Genomic DNA, 26,462 nt, shown 5'->3' on the forward strand with positions numbered 1-26,462 from the left:
AGGGCTCAGGGGCAGGGCTTAGAGTCTTTGTCTTCATGATTCAGAAGGGTTCTTGTAGGGCTGAGTAAAATAAGGGGGCTCTGCCCCTAGAGGCAGTGGAGCCCAGGCTCCCCCATTCGCATGTCACTGAACCGTGTGTGTGTCTCGGTCAGCAAGCTCATGTGGAGTGCGGGTCCAACCGGAGCTTCCTGCTGGGTCTTCAGGAATTTTAGAGCCAAGATAGTTGGTAACCGACCAAACTTTAGCTGTGACTGTGGAAATTAATGTAAAGTAGAAGATATTTGAGAGTCACGTAAAAGTGAATGTTTGTGATACAGCGATTCGCAGTTGCACGGAAGAGCTTGCGTTTTGAGAAAATACCATTTGATGCTGCAGAAACACCCAGGTGATGTCATCTGCATGCATCCAGCTCGTGCCAGTCAGGCCCCTGCTCAGTGTCACCTCCTCAGAGAGCCCTTCCCCACACTGTCTGTCCTGTCCTCCCTCTCCGCCACAATCCACACCTGATGTGTCACTCATGCACGTGCACGTCCCTTTCCCGTCTTCAGTCGCCCGTCTCATTAGAACGACGACTGAATGGGAGCCACACAGCAGTTTTTCTGCACCTGCTGGGCCTTGTCCTCTGGCGTGGTACCTGGCCCACATCGTGGCCCACACATCTGGGTGGGGTGCCCAACCGACACTTGGGACAAGCCCTCACTTCCGTGTGACTCTGGCCAGAGGCTGTGGTGGTCTTGGATACAGGGTCAGTGGGTCACTGTCGTGGCATGGTGTCCCGCAGTGCTAAGTGCAATTTTAAATCCCTTTTCTCAAGTGCTCCCCACCTCCTGGACTGGGTATCCCCATGTTTCTACTTTGTGAATGAGAAAGGTGAGGATTGAAGGGTTAGGGACCATTGTCCCATGAAGGTGAGTCAGCCGCCATGTTGAGGGCACAATGATGTGCCTTTGGGGCACCACAGACCTTTTCCCTCTCAGGGGCAAGTAAGGGAGGGCCTGACCTTGAAGTAGGTGTGGCTGCAACAGAAGCCATGGACTCTGTGAGGACGGGGCAGGCTGTGTCCGGCTCCGAGGGGCTGGTCAGGAAGTCTGTGAGGATGGGGCAGGCTGTGTCCGCCTCTGACGGGCTGGTCATGGACTCTGAGGATGGGGCAGGCTGTGTCCGCCTCTGACGGGCTGGTCATGGACTCTGTGAGGATGGGGCAGGCTGTGTCTGCCTCCGAGGGGCTGGCTGAGACCAGAGGTGATGGTGCAGGTGCACGGCATGGTGCTGCGTGTGCTTCTGTCCCTTGCTGTCCTGCATGCAGCTGGCATGGTGCCTGGCTTGCCACGCTGTGCTCGAACATCTGTGGCTGCCGTCACCGTCTGTCTTCATAGCTCTCCAGGGCGCCCATCTCCTGCCCCCAGCCTCTCCTGAGTACCCACGGGAGCCCCAAGAGAAGCCAGGAGGAAGAGGGGAATGTGGGTCTCCAGAAAAGCAGAAAGTGATGGTGGCTGAGGTTGGCATTCATGTGTTAAGTCATTTGGACAAACTTATTCTCCACGCACCTCTCACCTGCCCTGTTGTTTTCCAGTCCTTCCTTCGTATGTGGCAACCTTTATTTTCCCCAGTGTCTTCAGGAAATCTTGTCTGTGCCGCTGCCTGACCATGCTATGAACCAGTGGGTGCTGTGTTGCCCCAGTCACTGCCCCTCCAGACCCATTGAGCACATGGTTTCAGAGTGGGATCCTCCAGCCCCTGGCTCTGTTTCATCATCTTACATAAGGGTCTCCTGACACTGGAGACTGCGGCCCTCCACCCCTGCACCCATGTTTCTAAGATGGCTGGCTTCTCTGTGGGTCCTCGTGGCCCAGAGTTCTTGGCCATCTTGTCTACCACGGAGATTTTATTTCCCTGGCACAAGCAGGTTATGGAGCTACGGGTACACTTGTGATGCCCTCTGGGGTCACACCCTGAGGTCTGCTGCCGCCTTGCTGATTTGGATCATAGCCCGTCCTTGTGCCCACTGGCCATGGATATCATTCAAAACCAGTCCTGCTCCCACAGTTCCAGCATCCCGCCTGAGAGCCAGTCCCTCGAGTTGAGTCGTCAGCCATCCTGCCCCTGCGAGTGGAAGTGGCAGACCCAGGCAGAGGATCCTCTGAGTACGGGTCGAGCCACTGTCCCTGCAAGGAAGAGTGAGGCCCACCCCTCCACTGATGCCTCATTCCCACATAATGGTAGCCCTGGAGAGGCGGGACGCTCTGCCAGGCCCTCACCACCTCTGCGCCTGCACGTGCTCCTGCTGCTGCTGTCTCATTCGACATCTGTGTTCTCTTTATTTGATGACTGAATCTGACAACACAAACGTGTCTCTGAGCCTGAGCTGCTTGCATATTTTAAATGCTGCAGTGGCAGGAAGCTGCTCTCAGGCTGTGTGTGGGCACCTGACCTCTAGGTAGACAGGGCAGAAAGCCTCCTGGGTCCACAAGCACCCCCATCTGTGCATGGACGCCTCCCCAGAGCCTACTTCCCTGAAAGGGATGTGCCAATACAGTAATTCAAGTGCCCTGAGACCATGTAGAGGCTTTACTCCCAGGTCATCTGTGGAGTCCCGGGTTTATCCATTTATCCTTGTGCTTGATTTTGAGCGCCTTGGATGAGGGAGCTACACTAGACAGCCTGGGTTCTCTAGAGCAGAGGCCTGTTTGACCGTGAATTGCAGAGGTGGCCTCCGTGGTGTGAGCAGCAGAACACCTGTACCTTCCATAACTTGTCTGCACACACCTGGAGCAGCCTCAGAGGAAGTGTTTGCCCCTCTGCCAGGTCCCAGCTGGGGTCCAGCAAGCAAGGGCTTTGCTGTCTGAGCCAGGAAGGAAAGGGCATGGCCATGAAGCCTGGGCGGGGCTCCCTTCAGGGGTGCTCGGTGGAGAAGCAGTCATGCCCAGCACGTGGTCAGCTTGGCCGTGTCCTGCGAGAGGCAGTCACTGCTGGGGGCCCAGCCACAGGTGATCTCCCAGCTCACCGGCCGCAGAGATGCCTGGGAGAACTTTTCTCTCTGTCGCTCACGGTGGGGGGTGGGGAGAGGCCTTAGAGCCAAGGAGGTTTTCTCTGATCTGCTGCATGAGAAGTGATTTGCAAGGACAAGCTTTACTTCTGGAAGATTTTCTGGTGGCCGATTGCTGCTTAGACTGTGAAGCAGACTTTTCATTTTAATCTTTTTAACCACTTTTCTTTGGGGCCACAGGGATGTGGGAAGAGGTTGTAGGGTGGCAGCAGCTTGCCTGCGCTTTCAGGCTTCTGAAGGTCAGAGAACAATTCCTCTTCTCTGCAGAACAATTTCATCAACCTCAGCTTCCTCCGCCTCTTCCGAGCCGCGCGGCTGATCAAGCTGCTTCGCCAGGGTTACACCATCCGCATCCTGCTGTGGACCTTTGTCCAGTCCTTCAAGGTGGGCCAGGCGGGGGGCCTCCGTGCTCTCTGTCCCCTTCCTCCGTCTTGCTTTCCCCGCCCCCACCACAGCGGCCCCTCCTTTGGGAGGCTGGGAGAGGGCACGGCACGCAGGTCTCGTGGTTGTATGCATTGTCCTGTTGTCATTTATAAAGACATTTTAAGTTACCCGTAGGTTCCCTTGGTCACGCTTACAAGAACCCTGAGGTGGGTTTCACGACTCTGAGTTAGAGATAAACTGGGGCATCACTTGGTGGAGGGGCTTGGTGGCCAGTGGGATGGAGCTGGAGTAGGCTGAGGTCTGTGTGACCTCAAAGGCCCAGCCACTGTAGCACGAGGCCTGGGCGTGGTGGCCGGGAGGCGTCTGTAGCTGACCGGCCCCTGTCTCCGCAGGCCCTGCCCTACGTGTGTCTGCTCATTGCCATGCTGTTCTTCATCTACGCCATCATCGGCATGCAGGTGGGTGCTCCCCTTCGGGACAGAGCGTGGTCCCAGCCTCCCGTCCACCGGAGCAGAGGGGCACTGATCATGATTGTTAAGTCATCGTCATAATCAGTTGATCCTTAGTGAACATTCTCTATGAGCCAGATCCTGCTTTGAGCACTTTACGAACTTATATAATCCTCTTTTCTTACTCTTTTTTTTTTTTTTTTTTTTTTTTTTTAATTTTGAGATAGAGTCTGGCTTTGTCACCCAGGCTGGAGTGCAGTGGTGTGATCTGGGCTCACTGCAAGCTCTGCCTCCCAGGTTCACGTGATTCTCCTGCCTCAGCCTCCCGAGTAGCTGGGATTACAGGCGTGTGCCACCACGCCCGGCTGATTTTTGTATTTTTAGTAGAGACAGGGTTTCACCGTGTTGGCCAGGCTGGTATTGAACTCCTGACCTCAAGCGATCCACCTGCCTCAGCCTCCCAAAGTGCTGGGATTACAGGCGTGAGCCACCGTGCCCGGCCTAAACTTACATAACCCTCAGAAAGACTGTTTTATGGAGGAGGACAGGAGGTGCCACAAGATGGGGCTGCTTGCCCAGGGCCATCCTGGTGTGGAGCAGCCCTGGCCCTCGGCCCATTGCCGCCTCTCCGGGTGGATGCACCTTGGTGTTCTGAGGGCCGCACGGGCTTCCGCTCAGTGATGGTAGGGTGTCAGGGCACAGGGTGCTGGCTGTGTGGTGGCAGCGCATTTGAGCACAGCTGCATTTGCCGAGTGGCCTGCACAGCAGCGGTCGCTTATTCTGTTAGTCTGGCAGCCGCGCTGAAGGACAGGCCTGACCCACAGTGGGGGTTACATGCTACTGAGGAAAACTGCCTGAGAATGCGAGCAGGAGCACGTCAGATTCTTGCACTGGGCAAACTTGGCTTGCATAATTTAGATTTTCTTTATTTTGCCGAAGAACACTTTGTCAGCTATTTGGGAATAAGCATTTAAAAACCATCAAGCAGCGTCCCAGTTATAAATCTGTGGCATCTGACCACTTTTCTGACAGTAGGGACGGAGGAGGGACCCAAGGGTTAATTTGTAATGGAAGGTGCCAGCGTTTCAAAGGTTTGCTGAAAGCTGATTTCTAAACTATATCAGGGATTCAGGGATTGAAGAGTTCTTTTGCTTTAAAATTTGCAGAGATCTGATGCTATTTAAAGCAATGCATCTTTTTTTTCCTGCTTTGGTCTGTGGATGTACAGAGCATGGACGTTACTGATCTCTGTGGATAGTTCATACATTTGCAGCCAGATTCCAGATTTTGGGCTGAGTACAATTACTGACCCATTTGCATTTCTTCCTGTGGAAAAGTCAGTTAAAATGGATAAAAAGCCCCTCGTGCTATTGCATATGTTTTAAAAAGACATTTTCCCATGATCTATCAGACCTGTTACCAACATAATGCCTGCTTTGGAGCCGCTGATGATCCCACTTGAAAACACTTCCTGTGTTATGTGTGGCAGAGGCCTCGCAAGCTTGGCTGGGGGCCGTTCTTGGGAGTGTTTCGGACTTGCATCTGTGGACAGGTTCGGAGCTGGAGCCGGCACACGTGTGGCCACTGAGAGGGTGTCTATACTGGGAACGCGCACTGGCCTCTCCCGGGTGGGAGTTCTCTGGGGAGAGCAGCCGCCCATCTCATGTGGGGTCCTTGTGTGGCTCGCACACCCTCTCTGGCTTGGTCCACCTGCCGCGGCTCCTGCAGACCCAGCAGAGTCCGTGCCATTGCTCTTCTCCATTGCAGGTGTTTGGGAATATTGCCCTGGATGATGACACCAGCATCAACCGCCACAACAACTTCCGGACATTTTTGCAAGCCCTGATGCTGCTGTTCAGGTGTGTTGTTCGGTCAGCCCAGGCCAATGTCCGTTCTTCCATCAGTGGCTGCTTTACTCAGGATGAAGAAGGGTGGGTGCCAACCACGGAGACCGCCCACTTCTAATTCCCCAACCCCACTGGCTTCCCCTCAGCAGGCCTTTCTGGTTCTTCCCCTCTCTCTGCTCATCTTTTCCAAAGGCTCCTGATATCTGCCCCAATCTCAGAACAGGCTGAAGGGAAGCCCTGAGGGAGGTCATCCTGGGAGCGCTGGGCCAGGCCGGCCTCTGCTGCCTCATCTGTGCTCCCTGGTGGCAGCTTGGGGGCCTCCAGTGAGGCTCCAGGCAGAGGTCTGGGAGGACAGAGGTGCCTAGCGGGGGCTCTCGTGATGTGCGGCCTCCAGCTTTCCACCTGCGACCTTGTTGATTACAGGGATCGGTGGGATCAAGGGCAGTAGGGCAATAGGGGGAACTGCTGCCAGCAGAGTTTGTAGCTACTCAGTGGCCCAAGGAACCCAACTGGCCAGAACTGCTGGTCTGAACACACCTTTATTTTCCACTATCTCTCATGGGAGCTGCTGTTCCCTGGGCTCCTGGATGCAGCCAAGCCAAGTAACAGGCAGAACCTGGAGGGGCCAAGAGGCCGTGGCACAAGCTTCTGGGCATTCCGAGGTCTCCTGGCGGAGATGTGCCCAGGAGAGGGCTAAGCATCAGCTGCTATTCTGGGCGCGGAACAGGTGCTATGGCCGTCCTGGTTTGAGAGTGAACTTGGGAGCAGGGGGGAGGTGGCGAATGTGTTTTCCTGCCTCCTGAGTCTTCCACAGTTTATCACTCATGAACCTAGGACAGAAGGAAGGAGCTCTTTTAGGGATTTACCATTTCAGTTCATGTTTGCAATTGCACGGGGCTGCTGCACAACCAGCCCTGGGGGCTGCTCGACACAGCCCACCCTGCCTGCGGATGCACGCTGGGGCGAGCGCAGACCCGGACCTGCTTGGCTGAGCTGCCTGGAGAGACCCCTTGGACTCTTGTTTCTTTGCATAAGATAAGCAAGCACCCTTAGGCTGACACTGTCCCCAGATGATGTTGTTTGCCTGGGCTTTAGCTGCTGTGTTAATTTTATTTCATCATTTATTAATATTCTGCCTCATGCCACAGAAGATTTAAGGCAAACCTATGAAGTCAGCCTTAGTTTTGAGGCCTTTGGTCTCACGGCTTTCTGTTTCTCCCTGAACTTTGTGTTGCCTGGGAACACCCTTATCAGTCAGGCCCGGCACAGGTTGAAGCAGCAGCCCTGCAGGAACACCCCTGCCTCTGGCTGTCATCAGTGAGGAGTGGGCCCAGCTTATGCCCAGGGCTGACCACACAGACACATGGAGGTGGAGACCCAGGCCTCTGACCCACTTGTACCCTGCAAGCCGCTGGTGCTGGCTGTGTCCAGGAACAGACTCCGTGCAGCAGCATCCAGGGTGGCTGCTCAGGGCAGGGTGCTCTTGAGGTGTTCAAGGACCAGCAGAGGCCAGGGTGCTTGGAGCGGACTGAGCTGGAACCGAGATGGGGGTGAAGTCAGGGAAAGAGTGGGCAGCAGGTCCCACGGTGCTGTGGGCAGTCATGTGGATTTTGGCATTTCTGATGAGTGAGGCAAGTCACTGGAGGGTTTTGAGAGGAGAAAGAACGTGATCTGGCCTGTGCTTAGTGGCCCTGCTTCCTGCTGTGTAGGGCAGAGTGAGAAGACCAGCTTGGAAGCTTCCGTAGCACAGGGCAGGCCATGATCACTTGGCCTAGGACAGTGAGGAGTGGTGAGAGCCTGGCTGTGTTTCGAAGGCAGACGAGCTGATGAACAGGATATATATAGAGAGAGAGGAGGCAAAGATGATGCCCACGTTTTTGGTTGGAGCAGCTGGAAGGAGAGTCACCATTTCTGCAAATGAAGACGACCAGGATGGCGTGTGTCTGGGAGGAGGTCAGGAGGACAACTGGGGCCTGTGGTGTCCACAAAGAAGTGCTCGCCCTGGCGTTGGCCGCTGGTGCCGTAGATATTTTTTAGTAAGCAGCGCTTTCCCGATTAACGGTCAGCTTGGAAATCTAGTGCCGAAGGCTCCTTTGAAGAAACAGCATCTGTGACCCAGGCCTTGCACACGTGTGAGCTCTCTGTGGGAAGGAGCCCAAAGGAGCGGGCACGCTTGGCAGCCCCACAGGGCTCGGGCTCCCTCGAGGGCCTCTGTGGGCCTCACAGCTCTGCCCTTCTTCTCAGGAGCGCCACGGGGGAGGCCTGGCACGAGATCATGCTGTCCTGCCTGAGCAACCAGGCCTGTGATGAGCAGGCCAACGCCACCGAGTGTGGAAGTGACTTTGCCTACTTCTACTTCGTCTCCTTCATCTTCCTGTGCTCCTTTCTGGTGAGTCCTGGGCACCGTGCCCCTCCCAGTGCCACGTCTTGTCTTGGTGCAGCTCAGGCTCCCCCCACACCTCCTGCTGATCCCTGACTCCGATCCAGGCCGTGTCACAAGCTGAGTCCCTGCTGATGGCCCTTGTTTCCCAGAGATGGCGACCTCGTTAGCACGAGAAAGGGCCAACGTGGTAACGGGCTCCTGTGGGCCCTTCCTTGATGTCCGTGGAAAAGGGTTACATTTCCAGGGGCAACTGTTGCTTGACTTCCAGCTTCTAGAAGGTCATCCACTGTGGTGATGGGACGTGAAGGTACAGCATCCCAGCCAGTGTGCGGGGAAAGCAGCCGGACTGGGTAGGGAGGTCGGCAGGGCAGGCCCCAGAAGTGTGGATTTTATTCCACATCCATGGAAGCCTCTGGGGGCCCCACAGGGTCTGCTTGATGTTTTACAGCTTGGCTCTGGCTTCTGTGTGAGTAGTGAGGACGTGGCTGCAGAATGAGTGGGGAGATGACTGGGGGCAACAGTGGCCTGGAGAAAGGAGAGGCAAGGGAATGAGGTGGGATTGGGCTGCATTTTAGAAGTAGAGCTGGCATGATTGATGACGAGAGGTGGGCGTGTGAAGAGGGAAAAGCAGGCTGCATCCTGGGGTTTTCTGGGGCCACAGGGTGAGCGGTTCTTCTGAGATGAGAGTACTGGGGAGCTTAGATTAGGTTAGGGTTGGGGGCAACAGAGATGCCCAGTGACCTCTGGGCTGGAGATGTAAATGGGTTGTCATTAGTGTTTGGTGTGTTTGTGGGGCTGCTTGCTATTCGCTGGATCCCTGCGAATGCGAAGCTTAGTGCAGTGACCTGCGTCCAAAGCAGCACCTGAGTGCCTGTTAGACACACAGATTCCCGGGCCACTCTCCAGACTGCATCAGGATGCCGTGGAGATGGATCCAGGAGTCTGAGTTTTAACAAGCTCTCAAGGTGACTCGGTGTGTGTTGAACTTTGATGAGCCTTGACATAGGGGAAGAACAGTGTAAGGAAGAAGGCTGAAGACTCTGCCCCTCCCCAAGGGCATTGAGGAGGCAGAAAGGAGCACTAGATCCAGAAACTGAGGAGGAGCAGTCAGGGAGGCAGGTGGAGAACTGGGAGTGGGCGGAGGGAGGAAGTAACCAGCCATGCGCCATGTTGACGGAAGGTGATGCAAGATGATGACCAAGAATTGTTCATTGGGCTGGGCGTGGTGGCTCACACCTGTAATCCCAGCACTTTGGGAAGCCCAGGCAGGCAGATCACCTAAGGCCAGGAGCTCAAGACCAGCCTGGGCAACATGGTAAAACCCCATCTCTACTAAAAATACAAAAATTATTCAGGCGTGGTGGCATACACCTGTAATCCCAGCCACTGGGGGAGCTGAGGCAAGAGAATCGCTTGAACCTGGAAGGTGGAGGCTGCAGTGAGCCGAGATTGCACGATTGCACTCCAGCCTGGGCAACAGAGCCAGACTCCATCTCAAAAAAAAAAAAAAGGAGGCTGAGGGAGGAGACTCACTAGAACCCGGGAGGTGGAGGTTGCAGTGAGCCAAAATTGTGCCACTGTACTCCAGCCTGGGGGACAGAGCAAGACTGTGTCTCAAAAAAAAAAAAGTTTGTCAGACATGGAAAGGCAGAGGCCATTAGCGCCCTTGGGACGTTGTTGCCTCCGTCGGCGGAGTGGGAGTGAAGGCCTTGTTGCCACAAGCTTGAGAGCCCATGAGAGGAGAGGAGCACAGCCGGGACAGAGTCGCTCTTGACAGTGAGCAGCACTGAGGAAACGCCTCGAGCCTGTGGCCCTGACTCCAAGGAGGAACAGCTGGCATGGGCTGAGCTTTTCTCTAGCCACATTCACTCCTCAGTACATGGGTAGAAAAGTGAATTATCCGAATTCGGGATTTCCCAGACAAGTGCAAGGAGGGAGAGAAGGGTGTGTGTAAGAGTGTGGTTATTGTGTTGGATGTGGGATCAAAGCTGGGGACAGAGGAGGGTGAGGGGCAATGCCACTGGATTGGAGGTTCTCGTGAGGACATGTTTTGGGATGCAGGTATTTGAAAAAGCGAGCCGGAAAAGTAGGCGATGTGAGCAGAGTGGGATGTGTGAAGTGGAGACTCGCGAGACAGTGAGTCCTGCCATCAGTAAACATCATTGCCGTCATGACATTATCATTGCAAGATCATTGCATTAACATTAGCATGATCACTGGTGATAAGCATGTTTAGCATGATTTGTGGGAACAGAGATGAGCTGATGGGTGAGAAGGTTCAGGAATGGAGAGGGCAGGCAGTGGTCCTCCCATCTCTGTGGATCTTGAAAACAACAAGAATGATAACAAGAATAGAAGTGGAGACACAAACAGCAAGCCCGGTGCTAAGTTTTTCATGAAGGAAGGGGAAACGTAACATGTGACGTGAGCCCCAGAGAACAGGTTTCTAAAGAAGAGACCAGAGGGGACATCCATCTGCTTAGATGTTTGAGCCAGAGCGAGAACAAGTGGAGAGCACTCAGGGGAGATGGAGATACAAGGACTTGTGCTGAGGGCGGACTGTGAGCTTTGCAGGGTGCAGTATGAGGTTGAGGTGGTTGGGAATGGTGTACACTTGAGACAGGTGAGCTTATACTTAGATAGAGAAATACAGAAGAACCTACAAAACTGTGTTTTGCTACTTGCCAGAAACCAAGGGAAGGATTTCCATGCTTGAGTCGTCTCCTGATCCCTCCGAAGACCCCTTGTGGGCAGCAGGGAGGGTGGGCTTTTTGGAGAATCACTTTCCTGAGGCCTTGGTCTCTATACTGTCCAAGGACATCTGGTGCTGTAAGAACCAGCACACCTGTGGGCACAAAGCCACACCTACTAGCCTGACCTTACCATGCACCTGGCTGCAGAGATGGGGCTCCACAGAAAGCCACATTCATGATACCACAGCATGCACAGGGCCAGCACTCACTAGACATGTCCAGGATGAGTCGAGGAATCCCTGGGTTTAGCTGTCACTCCTGTGCAGGGAAGTGGGTGTTTCGTGGCCACTGTCCTTTGTTCTTGTCCCCATGGACCTCAGTTATGGTTCTTGGCTAATCCTGGTGTCTCCTTACTGAAACTGTAATCCTAATTCTTCTGGTACTTCCCTCACAGATTGGACATGCAGCTCATGTTTTGAAACACTGGGATGTGGTTTGGTCTGATAGAGAAGTGACGTGGAGAAAATGGGACTGTGAATTTGGGATGGGTGGCAGGACTTGGTTAGGTTGGGATTTGATTCCATTAATTGGAATAGAGGGTACTGACGGAAGAATAGGGAATGAAGTTGTTTGTGACAGCCTGCCGATAATCACTGAGTCAGGCACTATCAGGGTCTTATGAATACATTATTATTATTATTACAGTGAAGAAATGGAGGTTTAGAGATGTTAAAACATCTCAGCCTGAGTTTAGAACCTAAGTTTTTGAAAAGGACAAATTCCTAGAAAGACACAAATTACCATAACTGACTGAATTAAGTAGAAAATCTGAATAGACCTGTAACAAGTAAGAAGATTGAATCAGTAATCGAAAACTTCCCAATAAAGAGAAGCCCAAGACCATATAATGGCAAAGGGACACTCTTTGCTGGGAAAACGGGACATCCACATACAAAAGAATGAAGTTGGACTCCTACCTTATACTATATATAAAAATTAACATAAAATTAAGAACTAAATGTAAGAGCTATTAACTATAAAGCTCTTAGAAGAAAACATAGTGGATAAATCTTTTTGATGTTTTACTTAGTAACAGAGTCTTAGATTTGACACCAGAATCAAAATAAAAGAAAAAATAAATTTGTCTACTCAAAATTAAAAACTTTCGTGCATCAAAGGAAACTATCAACAGAATGAAAAGGCAACCCAAGGAATTGGAGAAAATATTTGCAAATTACATTTCTGATAAAGGGTTAATATCATAATTGTTGAAAGAAAATCTTTTGCCAAATTAAATTTAACAGAGTTTAATTGAACAAAGAATGATTCGCAAATCATGCAGCCTCCTGAGTCAGAGTAGTCTCAGAGACTCCAACACAGCCACGTGGCAGAAGAGGATTTATGGACAGAAAAAGGAATATGATGTACAGAAAATGGAAGTGAGGTACAGAAACAGTTGATTGGTTACAACTTAGCATTTGCCTTATTTGAACACAGTTAGAACAGTTGGCCCCCTTTGGCCAAAACTTGATGATTGGTATGGTAATAGGTTACAAAGTCTGTTTACGCTTTGATTTAGGTTATAGTTCACTAGGTACAGAGAAACCTTTAGGCTGAACTTAAAATATATAAGGAGGCAGCGTTAGGCTTAACTTGATTTAACAAAATGTATAAAAAACTTCTACAACTCAACAACAAAAGTAAAACAACCCAATTAAGAAATGAGAGATAATATCAGCAAGATGGCTGACTTTCCCCATAGTGCTTGTCTTTCTCAAAAAGACAGAGCAATGAAGAAAAAATTACATTTTAATGAAAATAACTGAGGGAGAGTCTCGGAGTACGTCAGAGGTGTAACAGAGACACTGGTGAGCACAGAAACTTGGGATGGCCACTGAGAGCATGGAAGGAAACACCAAGCAAACACCACCACCCCATCCTGCAACTGGGATCAGCTGGGACCCAGGAGGAGATTTTCCCTTTGGTGAGGAGGTAAGCAAGAGGATCCCAGGAGCCCCCATACCACCTCAGACACCTACAGACCCTAGCACTCGGGTCCCCTGCAGTCCTCAAGGCACTAAGCCCAGCTGAGGGAGCTGCCTGGAGTCCACACAGCTGTGCTCCCCCAAGAGACAATGCCAACACTGCTCAGCCCCTGTAGCCCATGTGGCTACTGTGCTCCACTACCTAGGAATTGGAACTACAGCGGGAGTGTGACTTGCTCCTGGAGTAGCCACAGCTTTCCTTTATCCGTGAGGCAAAACTGCCATCAAACTAATTGAGACTAATGACTGACATCCCGAAGCTGAGCTGCAAGCAGCTGTTACACCCTTCCCCAAGGGGCCAAGTGGAGGTGGAGCTGCTTCACCTACCCTTCCCCTCCATGCCCATAGGCCAGAGCTGAAGTGATACCCTGCCTCCTGGGAAAACACTACCTTGACCACTCAGAGTGGTCACACCTCCCCAGTGTCTAAGTTGAAGCAGTTCCCTGCATCCCAGGAAATGGTGCATTGGCCACCCAGAGCAGTCACATCCCCCAAGCCTGAGCTGAAGTGGCACATTGCCCCCGCCCCCCGCCCCCAGGAATCAGTGCCCTGGCTGAACTGAGGGCTGTGCATCCCAGGGCTGAACTGACACGGTACCCTGCCATCCCAGATAAATAGAGCATTGGCTCAGCCGAGACACCCAGCCCCATAGGCCAAACTGCTCTAGTGCCCTGCTTCCCTGGAGCTAGACTTGCCCCTTAGAGTCTGAGCTGCTGAGACAGCCCTGGAGAATGGAGTTCCCTGCCTCCCCAGGGCTCAAATGACAGCTGTGCTCTGCCATTCTAGGGTACTTCCTGCTACACCTGGTCTCACAGAACTGCCAAGCCTCACCATCCCAGGGTCAAGAGTAACTACTACATGGTGCCTTTTCCCCAGGACCCAAAATGCCACTAAGCCCTATTGGTTCAGGTTCCTGAATTGCAGCTGTACCCAACTTCTCAGGACCAAAACTCCAGAGCACCCCTTCTTCCTGATTTGGACCAGTGCTATACCCTGCCCCCACCCCACCCAGGAGTAGAATCACAGCTATAATCTCACACCTTGGGCCTGAGCTGCTTGGGAATGGCTTAGAGTCAGATCGTGGCACTGTGGGCCAACTCTGCCCCAGGGAGCAAACCTGTACCCCAAGACCCAGATGCCACAATAAGTTCATGAGATTCTAAGCATAGGACCCCAGCTCCATAGCCACTCTGAGCACCTACACCTGGAACCCAGTGGTGCTGCAGCTGATTGTAGGCCATTAGATCTGATACCAAGAGGTGTCCCCTCAGCTAAGTCTTCCCATTGTGGGGAAAACAAAACTAACAGGACCCCAAAAGCCCTTGACACTGAGGACATTTACAGCCTACACTGCCACTTCTGCTGCCACAAACTTCTACACCCTGGACAACTGAAGTGCCCACAGTTACTGATGTTGAATGCAGCTAAAGAAGTTGTAGGGAGACTATACCACTGCACCTGGAAACAGAGTAACTACGCCCTTCCCAGCTGGCACACTAAAACCCAACTGTACTGTACAAAGTTTGGAAAGGGTGATTTGTTCTACCAGTTGTACAGACATCAAGGGACAAAAGATACATGAAAAAGCGAGGAAATCCGACATCACCCAAGGAACATAATTCTTTAGTGGTAGACCCTAGTAAAAACTAAATTTTAAAAATGCCAGAAAAGGGATTCAAAATAATGTTCTTAAAGAAGTGCAGCAAAATACAAGAAAATACAGACAGACAATGCAGTGAAATCAGGAACACAATTGACAGTATGAATGAAAAATTCAACAAAGAGGTAGGAATCATAAAAAAAGAACCAGGCAGAAATCCTGCAGCTGACAAATTCAATGAATGAAATTAAAAATAAAAACCAACAGTAGAGAGCTTCAACAGTGAATCTGATCAAGCAGAAGAAAACAGAAATCTCTGAACTTGAAGACAGGTCATTTGAAATTAGTCAGTGGGAAAGAAAAGAAATAATTAAAAAGAGTGAAGAAAAGCCTTCAAGAATTATGGAGCACAATTAAGAAAAAAAAAATTGTATGGGTGTTTAGAAGGAAAAGAGAAGGGAAAAGGTATAGAAAACCTATTTAATGAAGTAATAGCTGGAAAATTCCCAAGTCTGGGGAGAGATGTGGACATCCAAATTCAAGAAGCTCAATCGTCCTCCAACAGATTCAACCACAAAGGTTCTCCCCAGGACATGTTATGGTCAAATTGTCGAAAGTCAAAGAGAAGAGAAAATTCTAAAAACAGCAAGAGAAAAGCATCAAGTCACATATAACAGAATCTGCCATTAGACTGATAGCAGATTTCTCTGCAGAAATTTTATAGACCAGGAGAGAATGCAATGATGTATTCTAAGTGGTAAAAAGAAAACAAAAAACAAACTGCCAGTCAAGAATACTATACCCAGCAAAGCTATCCTTCAGAAATGAGGGAAAAATAAAGTCTTTCCCAGACAAGCAAGAAGTGAGAGAATTCATCACCACTAGACCAACCTTACAAGAAATACACAAGGGAGTCCTCCATCTGGAAGCAAAGACATGATAATTACTGTCGTGAAAACACAAAAATATAAAACTCACTGGTAGAGTGGGTTTCACAAAAGAGAAAGATAAAATAATCAAACCTTATTATTACAGAAAACCACTAAAATGTAATTATAAATAATGAGAGGAAGAGAGGAAGAAAGGATCTACAAAACAACCAGAAAATAATTAACAAAATGACAGGAGTAAGTTCTGCCTATAAATGATAACCTTACATGTAAATGGATTAAACTCCCCCACTTAAAAGATATAAACTAGCTAAATAGATTTTTTTGAATGACCCAACTATATACTGGCAAAAGAAGCTCACATCACCTATAAAGACACATATAGAATGAAAGTAAAGGGATGAAAAACATATTCCACACAAACAGAAACTAAAGTAAGCGGGAGTGCTATACTTATATCAGACAAAGCAGACTTTTAAGTCAAAAACTCTGAAAAGAAGCCCAGTGTGGTGGTGCATACTTGTAGTCCCAGCGACTGGGGAGGCTGAGGTGGAAAGACTGCTTGAGTCCAGGAGTTCAAGGTGGTAGTGTGCTGTGATTACACCTGTGTGAGTAGCCACTGCACTCCAGCCTGGGCAACATACCAAGACCCCATCTCTTTAAGAAAAAAATGTTTAGGGCAAGGAATGTCATTATATAGTGATAAAGGAATCAACTCAGCAAGAAAGTACAACAATTGTCAATATATATGGACCCAACAGTGGAGCGCCCAGACATACAAAACAAATATTATTAGATCCAAAAAGAGAGAAAGATTTCATCACAGTGTCATTTGGGGATTTCTGTACCCCATGCTCATCATTGAACACATCATCTAGACAGAAAATCAACAACAAAAAACCCACATTGGATTTAAACTGCCTTTTAGTCCAAATGGACCTAACAGACATTTCCAGAACTTTTCATCCAACCATTGCATGGTACACATTAGCTTCATCATCACATAGAAGATTATCTAGGAGAAATCAGATGTTAGGCCACAAAACAAGTCTCAACAAATGTAAAATAATTGAAATCATATCAAGTATTTTTTTCTAACAAATGAAATAAAACTAGAAATCAATAACAAGGGGAACTTTTGAAATTGTACAAATTCATGAAAATTGACCTTCTCCTGAATGACAAATGGGCCAATGAAGAAATTAAGAACGCAGTTTTACAATTTGGCCTGGCACAGTGGCTCATGCCTATAATCCCAGCACTTTGGGAGGCTGAGGCAGGTGGATCATGTAAGGTCAGAAGTTCGAGACCAGCCTGGTTAACATGGTGAAATCCTGTCTCTACTTAAAACATAAAAATTAGCGGGCATGGTGGCAGGTGCCTGTAATCCCAGGTACTCAGGAGGCTGAGGCAGGAGTATCACTTGAACTGGGAGGCAGAGTTTGCAGTGAGCTGAGAGTGCAGCACTGTACTCCAGTCTGGGTGACAGAGCGAGACTCTGTCTCAAAAAAAAAGAAAAAAGAAAAGAAGGCCGGGCATGGTGGCTCACGTCTGTAGTCCCAGCACTTTGGGAAGCCAAGGCGGGTGGATCACGAGGTCAAGAGATCGAGACCATCCTGGCCAACATGGTGAAACCCCGTCTCTACTAAAAATACAAAAATTAGCCAGGCATGGTAGCACGTGCCTGTAGTCCCAGCTACTTGGGAGGCCGAGGCAGGAGAATCGCTTGAACCCGGGAAGCAGAGGTTGCGGTGAGCTGAGATCGTACCACTGCACTTCAGCCCGGTGACAGTGAGACCCTGTCTTTAAAAAAAAAAAAATCATTGAAACAATAGAAATAGAAACACATGTCATGATAACTTGAACCGGGGGCAGGGTAGGTGGGGAGGAAACATAGCATGCCAAAACTTACGGGATACAGAAAAAGCAGCATGAAACAGGAACTTTATAGCAATAAAAGCCTACACCAAAAACACACAAAGATTTCAAATAAATGACTTCAGATGCATCTCAAAGAAATAGGAATAAAACCTAAACCAGGCCAAAAATTAGTAGAGGAACAGAAATAATAAAGATCAGAGCAAGAGCAAAAAGAAACAATATTGAGATGAAAACTTTACAAAAGATCAATGAAATGAAAATGTAGCCAGGTGTGCGGTGGCTCACACCTGTAATCCCAGCACTTTGGGAGGCCGAGGCAAGTGGATCACTTGAGGGTAGGAGTTCGAGACCAGCCTGGCCAACATGGTGAAACTCCATCTCTACTAAAAGTACAAAAATTAGCCAGGTGTGGTGGTGGGCACCTGTAATCCCATGTACTTGGAAGGCTGAGGCAGGAGAATTGCTTCAACCCAGGAGGCAGAGGTTGCAGTGAGCTGAGATTATGCCACTGTACTCCAGCCTGGGCGACAGAGCCAGACTCTGTCTCAAAAAAAATAAAATTGTTTTTTTGAAAAAGTAATGCAAACCATTAGCTAGACTAAGCAAGAAAATATGCAAATAAATAATTCAGAAGTAAAAAAGGAGACAACTAATATCATAGAAATACAAAGGATCATTAGTAACTATTATGAACAACTATACACCAACACATTAGAAAACCTAGCGGAAATGAATAAATTTCTGGACACATGGAACTTACCAAGATTGAACCAAGAAGAAAAGAAGACCTGAACAGACCAATTACTGTAATGAAATTGAATCTGTAATTTAAAAATCTCCCATCGGCCAGGCGTGGTGGCTTACATTTGTAATCCCAGCACTTTGTGAGGCCAAGGCAGGCAGATCATGAGGTTAGGAGATCGAGACCATCCTGGCCAACATGGTGAAACCCCATGTCTACTAAAATACAAAAAGAAAATTAGCCAGGCATGGTGGCACACACCTGTGGTCCCAGCTACTCAGGAGACTGAGGCAGGGGAATTTCTTGAACCTGGGAAGCAGAGGTTGTAGTGACCCAAGATCGTGCCAATGCACTCCAGCCTGGGCAACAAGAGCGAAACTCCATCTCAAAAAAAACAACAACAAATCTCCCATCAAAGAAAAGCCTAGGGTGTTTCACTAGAGAATTCTAAACTCAGTCTACAAGACTAGCATTACCCTAATATAAAAACCAGACAAGGACACAGCAGAAACAGAAGCAAAAGCAAATGAAAAACACTAGAAAGAAAAAGGAAACTATAGGCCAATATTCCTGATGATCATAGATGCAAAAATTCTCAAGAAAAATAGTATTTTGTAGTAATTAGTAGCAACTGAATCCAGCAGCACATTGTAATTCACTGTGATCAAATGGGATTTATTCCTGGGATATAAGGAATAAATAAACCAGTAATCAACATAATACATCACATCAACAGAATGAAGGACAAAAACAATATTATCATCTCAATAGACACAGAAAAAGCATTCGATAACATTCAACATCCTTTCATAATGAAAGCTCAACAAGTTGGGTTGGAAGATACCTCAACACAATAAAGGCTGTCTCTGACAAACCCACAGCCAACATCATACTGAATGCGGAAAAGATCTACAACAAGAAAGGATACCCACTTTCACCACTTTTATTCAACATAATACTGGAAGTTCTAGCCAGAGCAGTTACGTAAGAGAAAAGAAATAAGCGGCATCCAAATTGGAAAGAAGGAAGTCAAATTGTTCCTGTTTGCGGACAACATGCCTTATATATAGAAAACCCTAAAAGCGCCACCAAAAAATTCTTAGAACTCATAAAGTAATTCAGTAAAATCAATATACAAAAATCAGTAGTGTGTCTGTACACCAACAGCAAACTAGCAGAAAAAGAAATCAGTCTCGTTTACAATAGCTACAAAAGAAATAACTAAGGAAGTGAAAGACCTCTACAAGGAAAACTAAAAAACATTGATGAAGGATACTGAAGAGGACACATAAAAAATAGACATTTGATGCTTATGGATTGGAAGAATTAATATTGTGAAAAGGACCATACAGATTTAATGCAATCCCTATCAAAATACCAATGACATTCTTCATGGAAATATAAAAAATAATCCTAAAATTAATACAGAACCACAAAAGACCCTGGATAGCTTAAATAATCTTGAGCAACAAGAACAAAGCTGGAGGCATCACACTACCAAACTTCAAAACAGCATGGTACTGGCATAAAAACAGAAACATAGACCGAGGGAACAGAATAGAGAACTCAGAAATAAGTCTTTGTGTTTACAGCCAATTGATTTTTTAACAAAAGCACCAAGAACATTCATTGGAACGAGACAGCCTCTTCAATAAACGATGGCAGGGAAACTGGATATCCACATGCAGAAAAATGCAGCTCAAACCTGATCTCTCCACTATATACAAAAGCCAACTCAAAATGGATCAAAGACTTAAATGTAAGACTCAAAAACATGAATCTACTAGAAGAAAATACAGGGAAAACACTTCAGGACATTGGTCTGGGCAAAAATTATGTGGAGAAGACCTCAAGAGCACAGGCAACCAAAGCACAAATAGACAAATGGGATTGCATTTCAGTAAAAAGCTTCTGAACAGCCAATGAAATAATCAGCAGAGTGACAAGACAGCTTGCAGAATCAGAGAAAATATTTGCAAACTATTTATCTGACAAGCAATTAATATCTGGAATATACAAGGTGAAACTCAACCCATCAGCAAAAAAAAAAAAAAAAAAAAAAAAATCAGATTAATAAATGGGTAAATGAACTGAATAGACATCTCTCAAAAGAAGACATACGAATGTCTGGCCAGCTGGTATATGAAAAAGTGCTCAACATCTCTAATCATCAGGGAAATGCAAATCAAAACCACAGTGAGATACCATCTCACCCTAGTTAGAATGGCTGTTATCAAAAACACACACAAAAAATAACAAATGCTCGTGAGGATGCAGAGAAAGGGGAACGCTTATACAGTGTTGGTAGGAAGGCTCCTCAAAAAACTAAAAATAGAACTACTGTGTATGATCTGGCAATTCCACTACTGGGTATATATCCAAACAGAAGTAAATCAATTATGTCAAAGAGATATCTGGGCTCCCATGTTTATTGCCATACTATTCTCAGTAGCCAAGATACAGAATCAACTTAAGTGTCGATCCACACATGAATGGATTTTTAAAATATTTTCTTCATACACAATTGAATACTATTTAGCCATAAAAAGAATGAAAGTCTGCCGGGCACGGTGGCTCAAGCCTGTAATCCCAGCACTTTGGGAGGCTGAGACGGGCGGATTACGAGGTCAGGAGATCGAGACCATCCTGGCTAACACGGTGAAACCCCGTCTCTACTAAAAAATACAAAAAACTAGCCGGGCGAGGTGGCAGGCGTCTGTAGTCCCAGCTACTCGGGAGGCTGAGGCAGGAGAATGGCGTGAACCCGGGAGGCGGAGCTTGCAGTGAGCTGAGATCTGGCCACTGCACTCCAGCCTGGGCGACAGAGCGAGACTCTGTCTCAAAAAAAAAAAAAGAGTGAAAGTCTGCCATTTGTGGCAACATGGATGAGCTTGGAGGTCATTAGGTTAAGGTAAGTAAGTCAGGCACAGAAAGATAAATATTGCATGTTCTCATATGTGGAAGCTAAAAAAAATTGCTCTCGTAGAAGTGGAGAGTAGAATAGTGGTTACTAGAGGCAGGGAAGGTTAGGAGGATGGGGGATAGCCAAAGGTTGGTGAACAGATAGAAAAGTACAGCTAGACAGGTGAAATAAGTTTTAGTCTTCAGTGTCACTATAGGGTGACTATAATTAACAACAGTTTGTTGAATATTTTCAAATATTTCAAATATTTTCAAATAGGAGAGCAAATTTTGAATGCTCCCAACACAGAAATAAGTGTTTGAGATAGATATGCTAATTGCTGTGATTTGATCATTACACATTTGTATACATGTGTCAGAATATCACACTGTACCCCATAAATATGTACAATTATTGCATGCCAATTAAAAATAATAATGAAAGCAAAAGAAAAAATTTTAAGAAAGAAATGGGCAAAGGGATTGAATTTTTAAAAAAGGAACTGAATAAGTAAAAAGAAGTAAATAGCTGCTGCACAGCCAATGAAATAATCAACAGAATGACAAGACAACTTGCAGAATCAGAGAAAATATTTGCAAACTATTCATCTGACAAGTGTTTAATATCCATTTCTCCAAATACAATGACCAATAAGCACATGAAAAAATATTCAACATCACTAATAATTAGGGAAATGCAAATCAAAACTACAGTGAAATACCACTTCACACTCAGTAGAATTGCTATTACTAAAGAAAAAAAGATAGAAAAAGAAAAGAAAATAGGCCGGGTGCGGTAGCTCATGCCTGTAATCTCAACACTTTGGGAGGCCGAGGTAGACAGATCACTTAAGGTCAGGAGTTCAAGATCAGCCTGGCCAACATGGCAGAACCCTGTCTCTACTAAAAATACAAAAATTAACTGGACCTGGTGGTGCATGTCTAATCCCAGCTACTCAGGAGGCTGAGGCATGAGAATTGCTTGAATCCGGGAGATGGAAGTTGCAGTGAGCTGAGATCATGCCTGGGCTTTAGAGTGAGACTCTGTCTCAAAAAAAAAAAGAAGAAGAAGAAAGAAAAGAAAATAGGACAGGTGCAGTAGCTCAAGCCTGTAATCCCAGCACTTTGGGAGTCCAAGGCAGGCAGATCACTTGAGGCCAGGAGTTTGAGACCAGCCTGGCCAACATGGTGAAATTCCAGCTCTGCTAAAAATACAAAAATTAGCCAGGTGTGGTGGCACACGCCTTTAATCCCAGCTACTTGGGAGGCTGAGGCACAAGAATCTCTTGAACGCAGGAGGCGGAGTTTGAAGTGAGCTGAGGTCATGCTACTGCACTTCAGCCTAGGTGACAGAGTGAGACTCTGTCTCAAAAAATAAAATAAAACCACACTTGTAATCCCAGCACTTTGGGAGGCTGAGATGGGCAGATCACCTGAGGCCAGGAGTTCGAGGCCTGGCCAACATGGTGAAACCCTGTCTCTATTAAAAATACAAAAATTAGCCAGGTGTGGTGTTATGCACTTGTAATCCCAGCTACTCAGGAGGCTGAGGCAGAGAATTGCTTGAACCTGGGAGGTGGAGGCTGCAGTGACCCAAGATCCTGCCATTGCACTCCAGCCTGGGAGACAGAGCAAGACTCCATCTCAAAAAAAAAAAAAAAAAAAAAAAAAAAGGAATTAATTAATATTAGCAAAGATGTGGAGAAATTTCAACCCTTATGCACTGGTGGGTAGGACTGTAAAATGGTGGTGTGGAAAATAGTATGGCAGTTCCTCAAAAGATTAATAAAAGTGAATCTTGGTATAGACTCAAAAGAAATCAAATCAGGGACTTCAACAGATATATGTCAAAACATGCTCATAGCAGTGTTATTCACAATAGCCAAGAGGAGAAAGGAACCCCAGTTTCCATCAACAGATGAATGGGTAAACAAAATGTGGTATGAACATTGAATGGACTATAATTATTCAGCCTTAAAAAGGAAAAGGAGTTCTGACACATTCTACAATGTGAATAAACCTTAAAGACATTGTTAGGTGAAATAAGCTGGTCGCAAAAGGACAGATACTGTATGATTCCATTTATATGAGGTACCTATAGTAGTCAAATTCATCGAGACAGTAAGTAGAATGGTGGTTTCCAGGGGAGGATGGATGAGGAATTATTCTTTCGTGGATAGAGTTTCAGTTTGGGAATACGAAGAAAGTTTTGGAGATGGATGGTATGCATGGTTGCACAACAGTGTGAATATACTTAATGCCCCTGACCTCTACACTTAAAAATTGTTACTACAGTTAAAAAAAAAAAGAAGAAAATGAACACTCAAACTTCTCCCAAAAATACAAGAGGAGGAAACACTTCCTAACACATCCTGTGAGGCCAGCATTACCCATATATCATGGTCAAATATGCCACAAGAAAAGAAAACTGCAGACTAATATCTCTTATAAATATTGATCCAAAGATCATCAACAAAATACTAGCAAACTAATTCCAACAACACATTTCCCACTTTCAAAACGTACTAGAAAGCTACAGTAATCAAAACAATGTGGTACTGGCATAAAGATAGATACATAGGCCAATTAAGTAGAATCGAAAGTCCAGAAATAAACTCAAATATCTGTGGTCAGTTGACTTTTGACACTTGTGCCAATGGGGGAGAGACTTGTGTTTCTTTCCATGATAATTCAGTGGGGGAGAGAATAATCTTTTCAACAAATAATATGGATAAAATTGGATATCCACATGCAAAAGATTGAGTTTGGACCACTACCTCACTCAATATACAAAATTTTCTCAGTCAATAAAAGACCTCATAGAATAGCAAAAATTATGAAACTATTAGAAGAATACATAAAGGGTAAATCCTCAAGACTTCAGAATTGGTGATGGATTCTTAGATTTGACACCAAAATCATGAGCAACCAAAGAAAAAATAGATAAATTGGACTACAACAAAATTTAAAAGTTTTGTACATCAAAGGACATTATTAAATATGTGGAAATACATTGTATAGAGCAATATGGTAGAAAATATTTGCAAATCACATATTTAATAAGGAGTTAATATTCAGCATATATAAAGAACTCCTACACCTCAACAACAAAAAACCAAACAACCCAATTTTTTAAATGGCAAGGGATAAGAGTAGACATTTCTCTAAAGAAGATATACAAATGGCAGACAATCACATGAAAAGATATTCAACATCTTTGGTCATTAAGGAAATGCAAAACAAAACCATATGAGATGCCTCTTTACATCCACCATGACAGCTATAACAATAATTTTTCTAAAAATTGAAAATAACAAGTGTCGACAAGGATGTGGAGAAGGAGGAACTGTTGTACATTGCTGGTAGGAATGTAAAATGCACCAGCTGCTATGGAAGAAGTTTGGCAGTTCATAAAAAAAAAATGAAGCATGGAATTACCATATGATCCAGTAATTCCACTCCTAGGTATATACCCAAGAGAAATGAAAAGATATATCTGCACAGAAACTTGTACATGAATGTGTATGGCTACATTAATCGTAACAGTCAAAAGGCAGAAACAACCCAAATGCCTGTCTGTGAATGAATGAATGTGGTGTTATCACCACTGGAACATTATTCTGCCATAAAAAGAAGTGAAGTACTAACATATACTACAATATGGACGAGCCTTGAAAACATAAAACTAAGTGAAAGAAGCCAGACATAAAATCATACTGTGTGATTCCTTTATGTGAAATACCCGGAATAGACAAAGCTATAGAAACAGAAAGGAGATTGGTAGTTGCCAGGGGACTGGGGGGCGGGGATTGGGGTGGTGATTACCTCGTGTATGAGGTACTCTTCGGGAATGATGAAAAAAGTTTTGAAAAGAGAGAGATGGTTGCACAATATTGTGAATACACTAAATGCCCCTGAACTGTACATTTAAAAATGTTATGTGACTTTAAACTTAATTTTAAAATATGAACCCAAACTGTTGGCCTGTAGAGTCCAAACTGTTAACTGCAAGTCACTGATTCCGTGGAAGGCCAGTCTGAGAGGGAAAGAAAATGTGATCAGAGAGGAAGGCGGGTCATGGACAAGAAACTCCGGGGCCTGAAATAGGCAAGACACTAGCGTGTGGATTCCAGAACCCTGGGAATTCCCGTGGGGAGAGCAGGTCGGGCATGCGCTGGTCTAATCAGAGTGACGCCTGCTCTCCCGAGAGCTTCACACACACTGGAGCGTGGTGGGGGGCGGCGGGGAGGGCATCTCTCTATGTTACCTGTTCTCCTTCCTGTCCTGCAGATGTTGAACCTCTTTGTGGCTGTGATCATGGACAATTTTGAGTACCTTACGCGGGACTCTTCCATCCTAGGTCCTCACCACTTGGACGAGTTCATCCGGGTCTGGGCTGAATATGACCCAGCTGCGTGGTAAGTGAGCCCTGGTGCTCTGTGGTCGTTGGGGGTGGTCCATACCCATAGATCTTGGGATGGGCCTGGTGGCTTCGGACATGTTTCAAGTGAGCACCCCCTCAGGTTTTGGTTTGGGGCCCAGGGACCCGTCCTGTTCCGTGTAGAGCAGCAGCGGTGTCTCTGAGCATCGCCTCCCTTTTCCCTCTCGTGTGCTTTTGCGCAGTGGCCCGGACTGCATGAAGTGATAAGGGTCTTTTGAGACCTTGAGTTCAGTTCCTTGGGAGGTACCTGGAGTCGTGGAAGGTTTTCATGGGGTTTGTGAGACTCGGGTCTTCTGCTGAAGTTTACTGTCTTCTTCCAAGGCCTGTCATGTGAGGGCCGTGGAGGGCTTGTGGGAGAGTGTGGAGACAGCACAGCCATAGCGTCCTTGTGAAACTCAGTGTGGGGTTTTAGGACATTCTCCCTAAGACGCTTAGGGGTCTCTTTCCCTTGGGGACAGGGGCCAACGTGCACCTCTGTGTCCCCAGCCCAGGCCGCACATAGTGGGTGCTTGGTGAACTTTTGACATCAGATGAGCTACCAGGAAGGCTGCAGTGTGTTTAAGACCCTTGTCTGTCGTCTGTCATGGTGGGAAAGGTTTACTTGTTTCTAAGGCGAGAGGCGGCGCCTTTCCAGAAAGAACAGGAGTCACGTGAAGGGCAGGGTTTGGGTCAGAAGGTGAAGCTGTTTGAGCTCAGGATCCACGGGAGTCCTGAACAGCACGGCATCTCAGCAGGGCTGAGAGCTCATTCGGGAAGGAAGACAGGTCAGGCAGCATGGCTTCTCCATCTTTCCATTTGTCCATTCCTTCCATCTCTCGTTCCTCATTTACTTGCTCGCTCACTCACTCAAGCGGTGTCTACTGTGGGCTGCTCCCTGCAAGGCCACGAGGCCTGCTAGCACCTCACTCACAGTGCGTGCCCAGGAAATGGCCGTGGATGAGCAGCTGTGAGTGAGTGCGTAGATATCCACCACTCTCTGTGCCCCAGGGGGATGAGGGAACCGTGAGTGGCGCCGAGGTCTGCCTTTTCTCTCTGAGCTCCCCAGCCTGCCCAGGCTCCCTCGCGCTCCTCTACCCCCAGCGCCCTTGCTGGGGGAGGGCCGGCAGGATGTGGTCAGACCCCTCATGGTGAGGTCCTACTGTCTGTCCACAGAGCTCCTG

The 26,462-nt window shown here is 47.2% G+C and overlaps 2 protein-coding genes across 5 annotated transcripts in view; one reads left to right on the forward strand and one right to left on the reverse strand.

The window, feature by feature from the left end:
- The window catches only part of DPH7 (diphthamide biosynthesis 7), an 807,287-nt gene that overhangs the window by 538,393 nt on the left and 242,432 nt on the right, over window positions 1-26,462 (reverse strand). The gene's annotated exons all lie outside the window — the stretch shown is intronic.
- The window catches only part of CACNA1B (calcium voltage-gated channel subunit alpha1 B), a 251,604-nt gene that overhangs the window by 196,875 nt on the left and 28,267 nt on the right, over window positions 1-26,462 (forward strand). For 3 of the 4 annotated variants that reach the window (XM_050759692.1, XM_050759688.1, XM_050759689.1), the window contains 5 exons: window positions 3,314-3,430; window positions 3,823-3,888; window positions 5,647-5,738; window positions 7,971-8,115; window positions 25,152-25,279. In XM_050759692.1, coding sequence (XP_050615649.1) covers window positions 3,314-3,430; window positions 3,823-3,888; window positions 5,647-5,738; window positions 7,971-8,115; window positions 25,152-25,279 — 548 coding nt within the window. The remainder of the gene's footprint in view (window positions 1-3,313; window positions 3,431-3,822; window positions 3,889-5,646; window positions 5,739-7,970; window positions 8,116-25,151; window positions 25,280-26,462) is intronic. The other variant, XM_050759690.1, reaches the window with a different exon arrangement.

The sequence above is a fragment of the Macaca thibetana genome, chromosome 15 (assembly GCF_024542745.1).
Source record: "Macaca thibetana thibetana isolate TM-01 chromosome 15, ASM2454274v1, whole genome shotgun sequence".
Taxonomy (NCBI): Eukaryota; Metazoa; Chordata; class Mammalia; order Primates; family Cercopithecidae; genus Macaca; species Macaca thibetana.